At 36.5% G+C, this 20,089-nt stretch overlaps 2 protein-coding genes across 2 annotated transcripts; both read right to left on the reverse strand.

Annotated features, from left to right (window-relative positions):
- Positions 1-240: 240 nt before the first annotated feature.
- Positions 241-2,080, reverse strand: LOC149019714 (ARM repeat superfamily protein). The gene is made up of 5 exons (XM_089151088.1): positions 1,621-2,080; positions 1,413-1,519; positions 1,168-1,306; positions 865-1,059; positions 241-762 (listed from the first exon to the last, which is right to left on the reverse strand). The coding sequence occupies exons 1-5, from the start codon at positions 1,834-1,836 to the stop codon at positions 508-510; spliced, it is 912 nt and encodes a 303-aa protein (XP_089007214.1). The 5' UTR covers positions 1,837-2,080; the 3' UTR covers positions 241-507.
- A 2,487-nt stretch (positions 2,081-4,567) lies between these two features.
- CPA (Subunits of heterodimeric actin filament capping protein Capz superfamily) lies at positions 4,568-19,997 on the reverse strand. Its single transcript, XM_089153682.1, has 10 exons — positions 19,716-19,997; positions 19,499-19,614; positions 18,872-18,961; positions 17,583-17,647; positions 7,232-7,393; positions 6,831-6,909; positions 6,603-6,680; positions 5,909-5,983; positions 5,776-5,811; positions 4,568-5,087 (listed from the first exon to the last, which is right to left on the reverse strand). The coding sequence occupies exons 1-10, from the start codon at positions 19,819-19,821 to the stop codon at positions 4,980-4,982; spliced, it is 915 nt and encodes a 304-aa protein (XP_089009808.1). The 5' UTR covers positions 19,822-19,997; the 3' UTR covers positions 4,568-4,979.
- Positions 19,998-20,089: the final 92 nt, after the last annotated feature.

Consider the following 20,089-nt stretch of genomic DNA (forward strand, 5'->3'; position numbering starts at 1 on the left):
ATGATGCTCACTATTGCCATTCATACTGTCACTGCATGAGAGTGAAGTGGAAAGAGAACATATAACACATGTTTTAAAGTGAGTTTTCGTAAATTGACCGAACCACATAAATTGTCTTTGTTATTGTATACCAATTGAGATGTATTTGAGTTGAGATCCTCTACCAATCTGGATAGGGGATTTATTCTTCTCACATCCCTCCACCACACATTTAGGAGAATGACTTATCTCTCAGAATTAATGGCAAAGGGATCCAGTTCCCAAACTCAAAGTCTCTTAATGTAATCACACAATGATGCACAACCACAATCCATAAACGACATTGACAAGGCAAACCAGAAGCATTGACAAACAAAGCAGAATTTCATTATTTAGTACTTTCATGGCAAACGAGCGAAGAAGAGAAATCATGTAAAACCGCATTTTACATGGACCTTCAGATTTAGTGGATGCTAATAGTGTATATACTACAAATAAATCTGCTAATCACTGCTGCTGCTGCAGCAACTAAGAAGGTGTTATTTTAGCCATGGCTTGAGCTTGAATGGCTGTCAAGTTGGAGCAACAGAAGTTCTGCCACAGCTCCATAGGAGACAACCCATCATGATCCTTCTGCTCCTCGCCATGAAGAATAACTGCTTCGTATACCGATATCGCGATGCTCCGAGCTGCATCTCGTGCTTCAGGAAGTCTATCATTCAACAGATCAGCTGCAACTTGGATCAAAGAAACTAAGCCAAATTCCTTCATTCCTTCCAGTCCCTGAAAGTTTAATTTGGAAGGAAGGGTTTGATCTTATAAACACCTCAACACAAGATTTGTGAGCAAAACAGGGTATAGGGTTTAGTTTTAGTTGATAGTTACCATCTTAGAAACGCATTTTGAGATGGAGACGGCAGATTTGGCTCTGATTCTGAGGTTAGAGTGTGAGACACAAATCAAGAGCTTATGAAGCAGAGCAAGAGGGGGCAAGGATTCCACCATTGCTTGTAGAGCCTTCTCTACTTCTTCACGCACAAATTTTTTATCCTGAGATGCCTTCAGCAGAAGCTGGAGCAGCTGTGAACCCACATAATGGAAACCATCATTGATGAATGATAACCCCACAGAAATGAAAAAAAAATCTACATGAGAGTGATTAGGGTTTAAAATGTCTCTATCCCATACCAAGGAATCAAAGGCATCGGACGATACTATCTTTTCCCCGAAGGATTTGAAAATATCGGAGTTAGCCATGATAGAAACTTTGCATAACGCGCTTCTTGGGTTATTCGTAGCTTTCACCATCATCAACATCACTTCATCCCTATAAAACCTCATCGACGCAACGGTTTAAGCAAAACCCTAGATCAGGATTTCAAGATAGAAGCTAGTAGGGTGAGGCAGGGGAAGAAATAGAAAGATCGACTTACAAGATTGGGAGCAGAAATGATGGGTGATGGATCGCGAATCGTCTGGCATTGTTCAGCGACTCACACACTTTCGTCCAGTCCTTTGAAGCTAATTCCTCCATTAATGTCTGTCAAACAGAGTATCAGTAACACATAAAGAGAAGAGAGAAATCGTATAAAAGAAAAAGGAAAATCAGGGCTTCAAGAATGGGATCGGATGAGAATTTACTTGAATCTTGGTTTCGGGATCTTCAATGGCTTTGAGATCCTCTGAAGCAATATAATCAATTGACGAATCACCAGTAGCCGCTGCTGGCATCGGGAGCTTGTTTTCATCATTCACCCCCAAATCCGATGGTTTTGGGACGGAAACGGCGACCTTTACTAGTTTCTTGGGCCTTTCCGGCATAACTGGAAGAGCATTGTCGAGCGATCTGAGAGCCATTTTCTCTGTTGAACTGGTTTGATTGAAGAGCGCTTGAGAGGGAAAGAGGGAAAGAGGGAAGAATCAATCAAGAAGGCGTAAGTGTTTTTGCGATCTTTTCTGGTCCTGGCTTGCGGTCAAAAGCGATTGTGTTGATTAAAGATTAAATTTCAAAATTTGAAAAAGTAGGAGAGGGGTAACGGTCGTTTTCTTTTGTAACGGTTACATTTTAGTGGCTTTATCGGGACTTTTGGAGTCCGAGATGCTTTCCAAATGCATGCTACGGTTATGATTAGGTAGGCTCCTCATACGGCTGGTAAGTGGTAACTACTTATTTCCCCTAATTGCTCTTTTTATAAGATACTATTTCCACGCTCCTGACTGGTGACCTTCCAATTTAAGAGGAAAGTGTTATTATTTTTTTTTGATAAATATATACAAGGGAAGTTGAGTTCACTATTCTTGTTTATGAGTGTTGTTTACTTCACATTGACGCTTTTATCACCAAAGGTTGGCTCAATTGATAATGACCGACACTTTTTAGTGAAGAAATTAGGGGTTCGACTCTCCTTGATGGTATCTGTAGTAGTTTTCCACACCCAATATATATAAAATTGCAGTTAAAAATTTGCCTATCGAATGTATCGATTTAAGAAGAGAGGAAAGAGATAAACTCGCGGAGGGAGGGGTGCTTATATTAAGAATTCTTCACCAATGGTGTTTTGCATTAGGGATCATCACATCGCTAGTATGGACGGAATCTACCATTCCAAGTCAATGAAAGCAAGGGGCTTCGCTAAATCTGTAAAGGGGAGAAACCCATATGTAGAGGAGGAGAGAGGATTGAGAGGGCAAATGATATTGTTAAGTTTAGACTTGGTTGAATATTGCTTGGAATAAATTAATGCATATATCATGTTACTATTATAGAAGCACAAACTAAAGGGAGATGTCAACATTTTTTTACCTAAAAAACCTTTAATTCATTCACTTGATAAAAATAATTAAATGCTGTCCACAAATGTAATTTTATAGTTTACATTTAATAAGCATGAATTGAATTAATATTAATTACATCCTTTTTTTTAAAGACCATAATTAATAATTTCAATTCATAATCAATTCCAATTCTAACTCTTTGTATTCAAAAAAAAAAGTTTTATCTTAAACCCAGTCTCCATGATCATTCTCTCATGATCAACTAGGAATCTGAGGTTCATTGGGTAGTTAGATTAGTTTCACTTCTGTACTACGTATGCTATTAATATGTCCTGCTGAAGGTCTGTTATAGGATTTGTAGGCAAGTTTTTCCTTCTTATAGTCATGAGCTTAAAGTTTCATTTTCATCCATTCTCAACTTCTCAAAAGCAATTGAGTTTTAGAGTGTATTTTTGAACCATGATTGAGTTCTAAATACACATCAATACACCCATAGAGAGCATCACATGCCTTTCAATCAAGAAAAGCCTCTCTGTATATTTTTTCGTTTTTCCCTCTCCGTTTCTCTTTCAGGTGAATCGAGTGAATATGGAGTTCTTTTGTAAACTTGGAAAAATTTAAATAAAATTTTATAAAAAAAAAAAAAATAAAAAAATACTTCCCTTCACCCCATGGGCAAAATGATAATTTTAAAGTCAAAATTAACAGAAAACTAACGTTGGATTTTTTTGTAATATTCTAAGTTTACCAGAATGGGCAAACTAAAATATTGGCTACTTCAGTGTGCAAACAAGAGTTTTGGCCCAGCTTACGCCTTATGTGGGCAAAGTAAAAAACCTCAAATAAGAATGTAACGTACAAAATTCCTTTCATTTATCTTTCCCTCAAGACAAAGAACATCACAACATGCTTCACCAAATGAAAATCCTCCTCCACCAAGAACGACCAAAATCTACTGACAACGATGATCGTGGTGTGTTTACAACAAGTGCCATCCTACCTCATGCAAAAATATCTCCGTAGTTTCTATTGAAATCAGTGGTCATTCTATCACTAGCCTTAGCAGTATCTATCATCCAACTCTGCCATGGAATAATAGTGGAAGCTAACCATCACCAAACTCTCCCACAAACTAATCTAGACCATACGAAAGGGATATGAAACTATTTTCAAAGCATCCAGACTCAAGCAATCTATAACAGAGTTGGAGAAGAAGCTCAACAGCTTCACATCTACTACCATAGCTTGAAATCAGGTCTCCAAAAAATAATAATAATGTATAAAATCTATTAGTGTTTATTTTAACTTATTCTTGATAAATGTTATTCTACTGGTACCACCCAAAAATAACACCTATGTTTCTACTTGCCACTTGTGCGTTGCATATGAAACTTTATTAGTATACAAAAATGAAAGAAAATTTCTTCCTTAAAAAAGAAAAAAAAAGGAAAGAAAGAAAGAGAGGAAGTATATCTCTAATAGAGGATTATAGTTAGAGATGCCTAGAATAGAAAATTAAAATAAGTAAACTACCTAAAAATATTATAAAAAATAAAAATTCAGACTCGTTCCTTTTTATTAAAGGGGGATCAACTATGGGGTTATAAGTTATAACCCTCTTTTACAAAGTCTAGTCATAAGATCAAATCAACTATGATGAAGAATAACCAAATTTGAAACATCCTTCTTTACAAGACCCGTCACCATGAATGAAAGAAGATCAACTCCAAAAAAAAAAAAAAATTCCAATCAACTCAATTAGCAAAAGATCACCACCTCATATATAAGGAGTCAAAGTGTTCAAATCTACTTAATATTTAAGCTCTCACACCTCGAGATTAAAGATGTAGTTTTCCATTGTAATCTTTTACGAAGGTAAAAGTTTTCTAAAGTCACATATAAATATGTCTAATGGAGCATACAACACTGAAATAATCCAGATCTTTTGATGGTATATATCAACAATTCAACATCTTGCAACTTAAATACAATAATATGCATAAAATTACAAGAACTGGGACACCAACCAAAACTTAACAAATGAAAATATGCAGAAAATAGTAATTGAATTTTCCTTTTAGGAGAGTAGTGACAGCATTTCAAGAATAGCCCAACTGCAAGCATTTGATGTGGCAAATGCAAAATAAACAGGGGATCTCAGGAGAAAAAAAAAACACCCTAAAGCAATACAACACAGATAAAGAACTTACTTTCCCAAGTAATTTTCACTTCCCAAGTCCGAGTTCCTTTTTAATATCTCTGCTGACGCTGAGTTGCAAAGCATTATGCCACGGAAACAGGGTACGAGTTATAGGAAGCTTCCTCCGAAGGTCCTGAACCACAATGCAAAAATAGAAGGATTTGAACTAAATTGAACTGACATTCTAAAACAAACAGTTGAGGAGCTTTTGGGAGAACAGAGATGAAGAAAATGCGTTGAGGAATTTCCAAATGCACAAATTTGATGCCGTGTATTGATAATGTGGTATGGATTCTTTACATATCATGTGATATAATGGTCTGATATGGGGGCTATAGCCAATCAAAGAAGTGCCTCTTTGACTGAATATATTGATTTTTTTTTTGGTAGCAAACAAGGGGGATGCAGTAGTGGCGTCCTTGCGCCCCTCCTCCCCCCCCCCCCGCTAGGCAATGTTTAGACTTTCAAGTTTGATCTATGCAAGCATTACCCCTGTGAACGATCAGCGCAAACACTGACCCCGTCAACAATAACCCCACCGGAGGCCTAGTATAATCCACAAAAGCTGGTAGTAACCTCCATGCCCAGGCCAAAGAACACACAACTGCCCAATGTGAGAAACATATGAGTAGAGGGGATTCAAACCTGGGACATAGGGGCGCCACCAAACCACATGGGAGTGAGCTTGGGACCCCTAGACCACCACCTTCGGTGGTAAATATATTGATTATATATGGACCAATACTAGAATGTGAATATAATTTTCACTTGTACAAACTTTAAAGGCATTTTATTGCAACTTTTCATAGTAAAATCAATACCTTGAAAGTTGTATCTGGCAATTTTGCATAGGACACCTAACAACATAAAAGTGTAGAACTGTTAGTAGAGAGAAACTCAAATCAATGAAATATTCTTAACCATCTGCTGATAATAATAGATAAATATAAGAACCTCAAGAGATGCCATATACTCGGTTTCTTGGTGGCGAATAATGTGTGCTACAGCAGTTGCACAATCCTCAGGGTGCTGAAACAGAAATGGAACTCTTGAGTCACATTTATTAGGTTACCAACAGGCAACAGTAAGGAAGGCACAAAGAAGCATGCTGATCCAAATTCACATATATTGCAGACTAATTTCAATAAATCCAAATTTAAAGATTCTGATCCTGGTCTGTATCAATTCAATATGGATCCTCATCTATCTGAGATCCAGATTTTGATATTATAGCCAATTTGGATTATTTTCTTGTATACCACACACTGCATGAGCCAAATTCCTCACATCCTAACCTACACTGGATTTGGACATGGTTTTTGCTAAGTAAGTTATTCTTACTAGCGCCCAAGTTTTCAAAGATCCAGATTACAAGTCCAAATAGAAGCCAAATTTCAAAGAAGCTTCTGATGTGAAGATCTGGAGCAGGTAAGAAAACACGTATTGGTCAGGCTGATCCTGGATCAAGCCCACTCCATTCATGCCCTACTTCAATACAGCCTGTTGTAAAATGCTATAGTGTAATCAAGACTTTATATTTGGTCAATAAAGAACAAAATTCATGGATTTACTCAAACAGAGCAACAGTCACGCAATTCAGAAATTTTGTGTTCCATCAATATGTGACAATTGGAGAGTTCAGATCAACCTGAAAAATAGTTGAATCCACACATTCATGTTCAGTGTCTAGTTGAACATTCCCTTCTTCAAAATAGTGAGCCCCCACCTGAAACATGTACATACAATGTTCTTAGCACGTTCAGAAGTATGCATGCAATGTTGTACACAATCTTGTCCTGGAGTCAGGATAATTCCAGAAACCATTAGGTATTTTGTACATTTGCTATTTTGCACCAAGAGCAATTACAAGCCATACCTCTATTTTGCCTCTTACTTCTATCATTTGCACATCATCCTTAAATGCAACATTCCAGATTGAGCGCCAGTTACCATTGCTGTCCAATTAAGCCGAACAAAAGTGAGAACTTTCATGGGAAATAAAAGTTTTTGCATAATAGATCTAAATAATAAATTCAGCCAGCGCATGGACATGGTTCAAGTATAAAAGCCACAAAAGATATGATTAGTGGATTAATTTCATCATATAAACCAAGGGAAAATAAGGATAAAATAATTTAGGCAGACAACTAAAGTAATTATCAAATTTTTTTTTTTGGGGGGGGGGGGGGGGAAGGGGAGGGTAGAGAGACCATTGAATAAATAATAATAATAATAAAAAAAAAGTTTCTTGACTACAGAATATATAACTTCACGAACCAGAAATTTTGGGGGCTATTTCTTGCAGCAGAAATCACAACTGTAAGTTCAAAATTAGATCCGGGTCCTTCCACATCTTTTCCATTAACGCAGTAAACTGAGCAGACACCTTTTGGGTACAATTCATTAACATATTTGATGACTTCTGCATCCAGAGCACATCTGCCATGAACTGGATAAGAAAATTGAAGAAAGTAACATAAAGCTTGAAAATAATAACAGTCTCATTTAATTTTCTTTCCATCTTGAACCCACTTACTCACCCAGCCAGTCAGGGATTGACAATACACATAAGGACTACCTTACCTTGGAAGGATAGAGGTGGCAGTAGCAAAATAATAGATAACCACTGTTAATTTTTCGACTTTTGGTAGATCTCCAAACAATTTAAGAAAATTCTATACACAAAAAGATAAAGAATATCTGAAATGGATATCCATACAGGACAACTTTAATGACAGAACAACATACCATAGGCCATAACAAATGATATTCCTTTTCATGGTTGGGCAGTCATATTATTCAAACTGCCAACCACCATGATCTTACCGCCAGACTGCCAAATGAGGATTTATCATGTTACAGCCTGGTTTCCCACCCGAATGTCATCTCCAACATATCAATGTGATCCAAACATGTGCATGCATATGTTAAAATTTGGTCAAACACTAAGAAACAAGTTACAAGGTAATGCCCCAAGGTACCTAATAAAGTTTTTTATCCTGCATTTTTTTCTTGAAAATCAAGACGATATAAGCTAAATCACATGAAATAAGATTATCTTATAAGCATTGGGTTAGATTGTATATGCTATTGAGCTTTTGATCCAGTATGTAATGGACCACTTTATGGGCTTATAATACAGGTAGACCCTAGGCATATAAAATTAGTCAGGTAAATGCCTTTCTTTATTTTAATTGTATTTAAGTGTTATAATCCCGCTGGATTAGGATTCTACAAGTCCAGTAATGTTTTGAGTTTGTTTAGTAGTCAGTTTTTGCTACCTAATTAGGTAAGAAATAAAACTGGGCTAGGCTTGAGTCTAATATACATGTTTGTAAGGGGGTCTAGCTATGATGTCCTACATTTTTTATATTTATTTTAATACTATTTCAGTATTGTAATGGCATGTCTTCTTGAATAAATTTATTTTAGTGGATGATTATGATAGGGCCGTCAATAATTCTCCATTGATCTCCTACCAATAGATATGAACTCAACACAACAGTTTCAGCAGAATGATATTCAGATAAAAGTCAGATTCATTGAGCTTTCTTAAATGGATAATAGCTGATGAATACAGACAGATTATACTACTGATAACACTTCTGAAAATAAGATAAAACTAAAGATAACTCAGATAAGCTAGAACAGCCATAGGCTAGCTAATCACCCCCAGAGGTTTCCCTCTCCCCAAGCTCTTGCTTGTGTCTTCTTTCCTCCCTTTCTCTCTCCCCCTCTACCTCCTTACATAAACAATCCATTCTAACAAACTTCTGCATATAACCAACTCTTGCACAATCAACCAATCTTCCTTTGCCACCTGGAACATTCTTTCTGCTCCTCTGTTTTCAGCAGGTTAGTGGTTGCTGTCCACTTGGAAGCTGCCACCTGTCTTCTCTTCATTTGGATCCCCTGCAGCAGCTGTAGGTGGTGCTGTGTACTCCCTCTTGTTCTTTCGTTTGTACACCTTGGTAATTAGGGGTCTATCAGATTATCTTAATTGAAAGGAATTTAGAAATTGGAAGGTGGCTAGTTGGACCTAATTGGAAAGGTCGAACAAAACCCATGCCAACTGGACCCAACTGAGGCTCATCTCTTTAATGGATCATTACTAATCTAAGAGTTGTGATTCTAAATTGGACCCAAACCGAACAAAGCATAACATAATGAATGATCCATTATACAAATAAATAAATTATTGATGCCCTCTAAGGACTTTCTTTTAATTAAACAAGAGCCATGTAAATTAGGACCATTACTAGAAATTGAGTCATCTAGCTATTGGGTGTGGCACAACTCTCTAATAGGCAAAGGGAGATGGCAACTTATGGAAAAGCTTAAGGAGAAAATGTAGGAGGAAGGAAAAGGGAAAAGAAAAAGGAAGAGTGGGGTTCAAGTGTGAATCCAAATTATGGCTTGTATGTCAACACGTGGCAATATAAGTTGGTAAAATGAAATAGGTGTCAAGAAATAGGTTAAGTAAAACTATTGGTGGCATTATGAGTGGATTAAGTTTGTAATTTGTGGCACACTATGGTTAACTAAAGGAGGTCATGACACCTCACAATGCCATGACAGTTTGGCACTACTAGTAATTAGTGTTACTAGGTGGCACCAATGAAGGAAATGAAAGAAAGGGAGTGGTAGGTGGTATCTAATGTAAGGAAGCTAGAGTCAATGTGGAAGGAGGAGGAAATAGAGAAAGGAAAAGATAATTTGTAATGCTTAAAAAATGTGACCTTGGAACATGTCGTAGGTGGGAATGAAAGGTATTTCAAAGTGCTCTGTATAACCAAACCATAATGGAATTGTTTCATGCAAACAGTTAGAATAGAAACTAGAGAAAGGAAAAGAGATAGACAAAGAGAGGAATTAGAAATGGGTTCCATACAAACCCAACATGTGGCATAATAAGATGACTTTAAACATGTGTAACAAAATGAGAGAATTTGGGATTGCTATGTAAGTGTGATCAAAATAGAGAATAGAGAAGAAGAAGAAGAAGAAGAAGAAGAAGAAGAAGAAGAAGAAGCAAGGAGAGAGGAAGGAGGAGAAGGAAAGAGGGAAGGTGAAGCTAGACTGCTGCCCATAGTCTGCTTGAATTCTACTTCAAATAGGCCCGGTCTCTCAACCTGTACCAATTACCCTTCGTAAAGGCGTTCAAAGTTGTGTCCAATACCCCATTTCAAACTTTGTTTCACATAATGGTATTTCTCCCACTTTTCATGCTTGTTTATCTACGATTGAGACTCAACCTTTTCTTAAGTTTGCGTCTAAAGCCTTGTCAAGCCCTGGGTGGATAACTATGATGACTGAGGAGTTGGCAGCCCTAGAGGAAAATCATTCATGGGAACTTGTTCCCTTGCCTTTTGGGGGAATTGCTATTGAATATTACTAGGTGTTTGCAATGAAAGTAGTGCCTCTTGGGGAAAATGCTATTGGATATCACTAGGTTTTTATAATGAAAGTAAATCCAGATGGTACCCTTGCTAGATTAGACTCGTGGAAAATGGAAATACTTGGGGTATAAGGTGTGGACTATTTGGATACCATACTTCCTTTGGCAAAGCTCAAATCTTTTTAGATATTGATTTCCTTAGTTGCTGCCTATCACTGGCTCCCGTTCATTTGGATATGAAGTATACGGTCCTCAATGGGATCTCCAAAAGGAAGTATATATGGAACAAACTCCAGGATTTTGTTGCTTAGGGGGAGAATGGTTTAGTGTGTCACCTAAAGAGGTCATTGTATGGCTAAAACAATCAACACCTGCACAGTTTGGTCGGCTTACTTAAATTATGACAGATTTTGGAATGACTTAGTTTGAGAGTGATAAATCAAGGTATTGAAATAGCCTCTTAGCAAAAATTGTTCGGGGTAAGGCTTTGTAGGGAAATTGCCCCCCGGGACTCTGCTTGTGCGGAAGCCTTTGGCACTGGGTTTGCCCTTATGTAGATGACACTAGTAGTACTAGAGACGATTCGGCTGGTATTGATGCATTGAAGAGCTATTTGCAGAAACAGTTTCAGACCAAAATCTTAGGAAGGTTCAAGTATTTCTTGAGGATAGAAATGGCTTAGTCCAAGAAATGAATATTTTTATCCCCAACATAAGTATGTGATTGACTTACTATTTGAAACAAGGATGCTTGGTTCAAAGCCTTTGGATACTCCAATGTATCAAAACATAAAACTTATTCTCTGTTAGAATTTCAATACCTATAATCAGCCTAGGGATTGAAAAGAAAGTTAGACAGAAGAAGAAGAATAGAGAAAGACTGAAGATGAATAGGAGAAGAGAAGAAAAAGGGAGAGAGCTTGCATGTATGTCCTGTGGCTCTCCCCTGGTATTTTATTTATAATGTAAAATCAAGTCTTTTTAGTTTAGGAAAATTTCCTAAACTGGGTTACAACAAAAAGGAAAATAACATATTGCATAGAATCTTCAAAATCTATTATAAGAAAACTATCCTAGGTAGATTACTTGTCAACCAAGCAATAAGAAAATTAGTAAGTAACCAAAATAGAAACCCTGATATTTCAAAACTTTTGCACGAAGACTACTTCTCCAAAATAGAAACTTGTGCACCAAGGTTGCTGCAATTCTCAACACTCTCCCTTAAGTTGGAGTATACACAAAGAAAACTCCAACTTGAATAATAAGAATAAATTTGAAAGGCAGTACTAGTCTTGAACCGTATAGCAACAACAGACGCCAATAAACACTGAGAGAACTTCACCTAAGAGATAATAAACATCAACTTAATAAAAAATAAAATAAAATAATAAAAAAAAATCTTTAATTCTTCATGTTGAACGAACCATCCAATAACGAAACGGTTGTGAAGATGAGCCACATCCATTAGTATAACAGCAACAATTACATCAAAGCCGCTATCCAAAAAAAGCCAGTAGTAGGGAGGAATCTCCGCACAAGAAGATAAAATGTGCAGCCCAAACTCGCATATAAGCTCTTCAAAATAAGGCGTGTAGAAGGAAAAAATATGGGTAGATAAAATGTAGCATTGGTTACTGTGGACTAAGTAGGTAGGTAAAAGGCAATATAGATTACTACAAACCGGTAGAAAAGGTAGTATGGGTTATTACAGACCAAGTAGGTAGATTAAGGTAGTATAGGTTATTACAGACCAAGTACATAGGTAAAGTCCTATAGGTTACTACGGACCAAGTAGGTAAATAAAGGTATAATAGGTCACTAAGGACCAAGTAGATAGATAAGACGCAATATGGGTTATTGCGTACCAAGTAGGTAGACAAAAGGCTCCAATCTTCCCCTCACGTTTAGCATTACAGGTGGACGAATAATGACAACCAATAATGTAAGCAACATTGGTAAGCAAAAACTGTAGTTGATTTTGATAAATGGGACTACAATAGCATCAATAACCATTAAGGTATACTTTAGAACCCAATAATGTGAGTCAGCAGCATAGTAAATCACACCAACAAAACAAGGTATTATTCACCAGATAAGCCAAAGAGGCCAACAATAAATCAAACCCAGCAAACTAGGTCTTTTTTTTAACCAAAACACTAACCAGAGCAGCGAAAAACAAAGTGGGCAGAATGAATAAATAAATAAATAAAAATAGTTGTCATAACAACAATGGTAATGCCAGTAAAAGTTAACCTTGGCATTACCACAAAGAGGAAGCAAAAGTGTAAAACAAAATCCAAATGAACCCAAAATTTGGTGAAGGTTAACGACGCAGTCCCTAAGATCTGAAACAAAGCATATGAATCTTCATTAAACTATTGTGTTGTCTTACATATGAATCTTCATCAAAGTTCCATAAGATTAAGATCTGAAGTTATAACGAAATCTCGGGGTCTTCAATAATTGTAGTAGTTTATACAAGTCACTTCATAAGGGCAGTAGTAGTATGTTTTCAATTTACCAGAACATAAGAACCTAAGGTTGAGAGAACATTGACCATCTGTTTTTCGCCTGCCCTTTTTCCCGTCCCCTTTGGAACAGAGCCCTTGCCTCCATTTGGCCCCGCTCGAGGCGCTCACATGGGTTTGCGATCGCCTTGGCAAGCTTGTCTTTGGTGCCTCCATCCATCACATCTGGTGGGAGCGTAACCTTAGAAGATGGACTCCCAAATCTTGATCCCTTGACTTGATTTAGAAAGCCATCTACTCTGATGTTTCCTCTAGATTGCTTTCTCTTCCCCACCCCCCGGTCACTGACAACCCCAGAAATAGGTTGATTGTTAGTTTCTGGGATCTCAGCTGCTCTCTCTCTTGAGCTTGTGCTCTTTCTCCCTTCCCCCCCCCCTCTCTCCTTCTTCTCTTATATTTTCCCTTGTTGGTTGTTTGTTGTCCTTTTAATATATTATTTATTCATCCAAAAAAAAAAAGAACCTAAGGTTGATTATGGTAAATAGATAAGAAAACAGTGGCCAAACAATATCCAATCAAAACCCTTGTTAACTAGAAGACAATAAGCTGAAATCGGTTCTGAAAAATAATAATATTAACTAGCAAGGGCAGTAGTAATCACAATAAGAAGACTAGGGGGAAAATAATGTATTTTGCAAATACAAAAACATAAAAACTGATCATGCCAAGCAGTACAGTAAGTTTCCAACAGTACTAATAGAAGACCAGATAAAACATAGAGTATTTCTAGATCCATAGGGAGTTTAGTATGAATGGGTCCAAGGAAAAAATTTCAATCGATATGGTAATTTCCAAATTCACCGAAACTGGATACTTTTTATCTGACTCTTGAAAAGTCAATTTCAAGCCTCAAATGCACTCAAATTGATTTGGATTTTTGCATAATAAACACTATAGAACTACAAGTTTACTAAAAAACTACTGAAAATGTAACATCCAAGTATCCAACATTCCAAGTATATAGTACATGAATCAGAGAAGAAGCGGGAATGTTATTACTTACAAGTTTAGTGAGTTACAAGTCTATTTTACACACAAACTATCTTAAAAATATCCACAACATGCTCCAAAAATTGCATACATGCTTCCACTAATACTCCGCTATTTTAAAATTTAAAACAGAAATTAATTAGTTTTTTTAATATTTAAAATTTTTTTTAATTATTTAAATATATATATTAAATACAGTAAAATTACATAATTAACAGAAAAAAAATTTATTCAACACCATCACAGCAATATGGTGTCTCAACTCTCACATACATTCATTTGAAGCTTATAAATGTACTATACATATACATTTTTAGTAATATACATAATTTAGTAAATAATTTTTAATAACAGAAAAATAAAAAAAAATAGTAGGAAGAATAAAAAATTAATTTTGACACTACAAATTCATAGATCAACACTCTAAAGTAAACAACATAAATTTGAAAGCAATCTAACATGATTTAAAGCACAAATGAAACAAAAATCAAAAAATGAGGAAGTTGGTTACTCACCTTGCAAGATTTGAGAAAATGCACAAATGGAGGAGCAAATCAAATGTTTGAAGGAAATGGAATACTAGAAATTAGGTGTAGAAGGGGATGAAAGCAAGAGAAATCAGCAAAATTTTCCAAAGGAGGTCGAAATGCAGAGGGCGATGTCGCTCGGTAGGTCGAAATAGTGTCAATAGGTTGAAAAGTGGCTCAGTTTGGACACTTTATAAGTTGCGCGTGTAACATTTTGGCCCCGATATGGTATCGGGCCTATATTTTGACTTGTATCGACCGATATATCGGTCGATACGAAACGATATGGATACTTTCTGTTCCTACTACTACATTTCGTTTCGAATTCAAAAAATGCAGACATATCGATCGATATTTCAACCATATCAATCGATTTTTGTTCCATGAGTGGGTCTAATCATCAACAAGAGACCAAACTTGCATAGAAGTTTGCATATGATATGAAAAACTCTTCCTTAAACAAAATAGCTTCATCTGATGAAAACCAACTACAACTACTTGAAACCAGATATAGAAGCAATAGGAAAGCAGTACAGCATCAACAGAATTTCTCGGGCAAGAAAATTCAACAAAATAGGGGCAGCAGTGGCATAAGTTGCAGCAGAATTCAATACAACATCAACAAATTTTTCAGAGAAAGAAAAATTCAGTAAAACAGAGGAACAAGTGGTAAATTTTGCAGCAGAATCAAATACAACATTGGCACTATTTTTAGAACATAATACCAATTGAAGAGCAGTAGCAGTTCAAGAAATCACATGAAACAAATTTCCTCCAGGCAATAGATGCAGTCCAGAAAAGCAAAACAGAGTCGATTGGACTCAAAATAGATGTTCAGGCTGGCAAAGAGCTGTAACAAGTTAATAGGTCCTCCCATGTCTAAAAAACTTTACTAAAATCTAGATTTTGTAGTAGTGGTAATAGCAGGTACATAGATCATTTTATGAATTGTGAAAGGATCTGATACATCATTAATGTAGCAAGGGGAGAGCTACAAACTAGGTAGAAAGAAAAAAAAAAAGAATATTGAGAGAGAAGAAGCAGTCCTTAAGCTTATTAAACTCGCTCTGATACCATGTTAGGATTACAATACCTGTAATCAGCACAGGGACTGAAAAGAAAGTTAGACAAAAGAAAAAGAATAGAAGAAGACTGAAGATGAAGAGGAGAAGAGAAGAAAAAGCGAGAGGGCTTGCATGCATGTCCTTTGGCTCTCCCTTGGTACTTTATTTATAATGTAAAATCAAGTTTTAGTTTAGGAAAGTTTCCTAAACTAAGTTACAGCAAAAAGGAAAATAACGTGTTGCATGGAATCTTCAAAATCTACTAAAATGAAACTATCCTAGGGAGATTAAAGCAATAAAAAAAATTAGAAAGTAACCAAAATAGAAGCCCTGATATTTCAAAACTTATGCACCAAGACTGCTTCTCCAAAATAGAAACATGTGCAACATGTGCACCAAGGCTGTTGCAATTCTCAACATTCTTAAAGATGGAGAAGCACTTGATGATCCAGAGAAGTATCAAAGGTTGGATGGAAAATCGAACTATTTAGTTGTGACTTGACTTGCTATTGCCTTTGCGGTCAATGTTGTGAGTCAGTTTTTGTCTAGTCCTCCAACCACTCATTTGGGTATAGTTATGCACATGAGGTGTCTCAAGAGAGCTCATGGACATGGGCTCTTCTACATAGATCATGGTCACAGGAGAATCAAGGGTTCTATATGCAGCTTAGGTTGGTTTATCAAATGATAAAAGATCTCTCACATGATATTGTACCTTGATTGGAGGGAATCTTGTAACCTGGAAAAGTAAGAAGTAGACGGTGGTTGATAGATCCACTGCAGGATCAAAATATCAAGTTGTGGAACTTGTCACTAGTGACTAATATGCATTAAGCAAATTTTTGGGGAGCTTGGCTTTGATCATGAGTCACCTATATCTTTGTAGTATGATAATCAGACTGCTATCCATATAGTATAAGATCTTGTCTTTCGTGATCATAGGAAGCATATTTTAAGTAGATTGTCACATTGTCTATGAGAAGCTGCAACAAGGACTGATCTTCATTTTTCATGTTTGAATTAGAAAACAATTGGCTAATTTATTCCCAAAATCTTTGGGGGCTGAGAGAGTGAACTATATCCGTAACAAGATGGGAATGTTTAATGGGTATTCTCCAGTTTGAGGGTGAGTGTTAGAATGCAGCAAGGGCAAAAAGGGAATAGGAGAAAGCTTCTTGAGATTTAGTGTCAGCACTAAATCTCGAAAAGATCTGGGAGGATATTTTGAGTTCATATAGGACTCTTTCTTGGTGTAGCTATTTCCCTTTCTCTATAAATAAAGACTGTTTCTATGAGGTTTCTCACCATTGAGAGTGAGGCCTCCTACATCCTCTTCTAAATTCTCATTCTCGAGCTCTCTTCCATTCTATTTTTTGGTTATTAACAAAAAGCATTTGATTCTCTTCCAATTGTGGAGGTTACAAGAAAGGAGGAGTAGAGACTTTATCTGACTGGAATACCGGAGCTTTACATTCATGCCATTCGGAACGGAACTGACATCTTTGTTAAGAAGTAGGCATAAAAATTAGAAATAATATAAATTGCCAATTTAAAAAAATTGTTCTCTTTCCTAATATTAGTATTACTACCAGTTGCCAATTTATATATCTGTCTTTACTTAGACCGCTATTCTAACTACTATCCATGTGCTACATTGTGTATATCAATATATGCCAGGCAGTGTTACCTCAATTGACGTCACTCAAGAACTTCTATGAACACCTCAATGTCTCAAACAAATACACCTTGTTTTTGCAGCATCTAGTTTAATTCACAGAGTATGGACCATGCACACTAAGATGATAAATGTAATCAAGAGGGGGTAGATTAATCTTGTTTCTCCTTATGCTATAGGAGAGATGCACCATGCAATTCATATCAGTCCCTAATTGCACTCAAAGATAAGAAGTCAACTGGTGAGAGCATTTTGCTGTGATATACTTTCTGTTGAAACAAAATAACTAATGACTCACTGAACCAATCACATCTTGCATTTGAGTCATTTGGTTTTCTTTTTCTCTAGCAAATATCTAGTTAGACAATGCTCCTAGAATAAACTTGATGCCTTCCAATATGATAAATATAAGTAATGTTAACCATCGTTTGGACACAAGAGACATACCGAAACTCTTCAATATAAACAGATGGGAGCTCCTCATCAGTAGCGTGTCTTACATCTATACAAGTCTGAAACAAAGGTGTATTGGAGAAAGGTTAGTGAAAAGAACCTGGTCAGTAAATGGACATTTTTTTTCCATAAGGTTAAGAGAACAAAAATCTGTTGGAAATCTAGCTAAGGGAATCAAAATCATAATCTCACTGGGCAGTACAGCAGTTTCTCTAACATTTTGACATAAATTATACATAGACATCCAATTTTGTATTTGGGATTCTGACCCCCATCCTCCTTTTCCCTCATTATAAATTTCTACTGTTAATTTTAAAAGATTGACCTATCTCTCTTTCCAAAAAAAATCATTTTGAAGAGTCTGTAACAACGAGCAGTTTAACATAATATACATTGCAAAGTTGACAATCAAAGACCTACAAAACCACAAATGAGCACTCATATAGACCACGCCATCAGTTTATACAGATATAAGTGCTAAGGCAATGAAATTCCTCTCATTTAAGTCTATATGAGTGAAAAAATGAGCCTCCAGTTAACAGTTCAGTGCCCAAAAGTTTGCCTTCCTGGCAAATGTTTCTGAGGCCAAAGTTTTAAATATCAATGTTGAGACCTGGTTGAACATTGCAAATCCCAATCAAGATCTGATTGGGTCAATATTCCGGAAACAAAATAAAGCATAGTGATCAGTCTTCAGATGGGTAATGTCCTGGGTATGGTCAACAGGATTGCTAAAGACAGTCCTGAGATATTAGGATACAAAATAAACATCTAAGTATTCACAGTAGAATACAGAATAGAGTACAAAATCTGCTAGAAATCGTGCACATGATTTACTATACATTTGAGCTGCATCCCCCATTTGATCTATATATATATATATATATAGAGAGAGAGAGAGAGAGAGAGAAAGAGAACAAATATACAACAACTCAGCCTTATCCCAACTAAAAATGGCCATCTAGATGGATCCAAGTAGAAACAGAAAGTTAATAATATAAAAGTAACAGAAGAAGAACACGACAATGACACAAAGTCTAGGGCATGGACCCAACTAAGCTAATCTACTTCCCTAAATCCATAATAAGGAGCCTTGGTGGACCAAACAGTTAAAAAAGTACAGAGCTAATCCCTTCTGTATGTAATCATCGTGGTTTGAATAACCCAGAGGTGCCATTCCTCTGATATAAGTTATAGGGTGACCCCCTAAGAGGCCCAAACGAGTCACAGTGGTTCGCAGCCTAACCTGATATAATCCCTCAAAAATAAAGCAAAATAATTACTTGTTTTATGTGGTCGACAACAGCAACTTGCGCAGTCCTAGGATCAAGATATTCATTATCGTGGAGTTCACCAAACGATGTAATAAGCACCTGAAAAATGCACAACATGTAGCAAAATGAGAGGCATTTAAGAGACAGTATGGTTTAACAGTATCCAGCTAAGATAGCATGTTGTACAATAAACAGAATCCAACAGCCAAACTGTTTATGCTGTAGCCTGAAACTCGAAACAACATGGCTTGTAGCTAGGCAATCCACTTAATTCTATGAATTACAATTAACTAATTAAGCACCTCAAAAGCAACGTCCAAGTGATGACTGTTGTTGAAACCTTGAATTATGCTCATCAGTCATCTCCTCCAAAGGATGGAAAGAGACAGATGAAAGGCAAAAATACCCTTTTCAGGCAATTTTGTTCTCCTTCATTTGATTAAATATTTTAAATAATTCGGCTCCTTAAGTGCCTTGATGTGTTCAGGAAATCTACATTAGGGCTCTACAACAAATGTTTGGGAATTTTAAATTCATTCTAATTCAGCACCCACAACAATAAAACTTCAAGCAAAAGTAATTACAAGGGCCAAAATTCAACCGATCTGAGAAATGGGAGTGAATCTCGGGACTTACCTCTCCGGTTCCGTTCGACATTTCAAGGGATATCAAGTGAGTTTTGTTATAAAGAGGAAAAGCTTCCGAGACAGCCATGTTATAGACATCTTCGTCACTTAAAATGGATCTAATGTCTGCAAAACCAAACCCCAATTGGAGAAGAAGAAAAGGAAAAGAAAAAAAGACATTTTTGAGAGGGGTTGAAATTGAATTGAAGTGGACACAAAATCTTTACCTTTGGCGACGTATTGGATCTCTCCGGCGGGAGAGTTTACGAGGAACCATTTGGCGATCTCTTTCTTCTGCTTCTTGCTGAGTTCTTGAAATTCATCGTCGGCCATTTTGTCTGAGGGTATGAGCAGAGATGTGATTTTGACGCGCTTACAAGTAAATTGTGGCGGGAGAAAAGGGATACAGCGAAGGTGTTTTGACAATTATTACGCACAGCGCATGCACTCGTCGTCCGTAAACTGTAAAGTGAGGGAAATTTTGATATTTCAAAGTTAATAAAAAGTGGATTATGGTGAGAACACAATGTCACCTCGTGTCTCTCTCCTCTCAAAAAAATTTTGGGTGCTCAGCACCACAAATTTATTTTTATCATTATAT

Source organism: Hakea prostrata, chromosome 4 (genome assembly GCF_041222555.1).
Source record: "Hakea prostrata isolate BN-2017 chromosome 4, UWA_Hpros_2, whole genome shotgun sequence".
NCBI classification, from domain to species: domain Eukaryota; kingdom Viridiplantae; phylum Streptophyta; class Magnoliopsida; order Proteales; family Proteaceae; genus Hakea; species Hakea prostrata.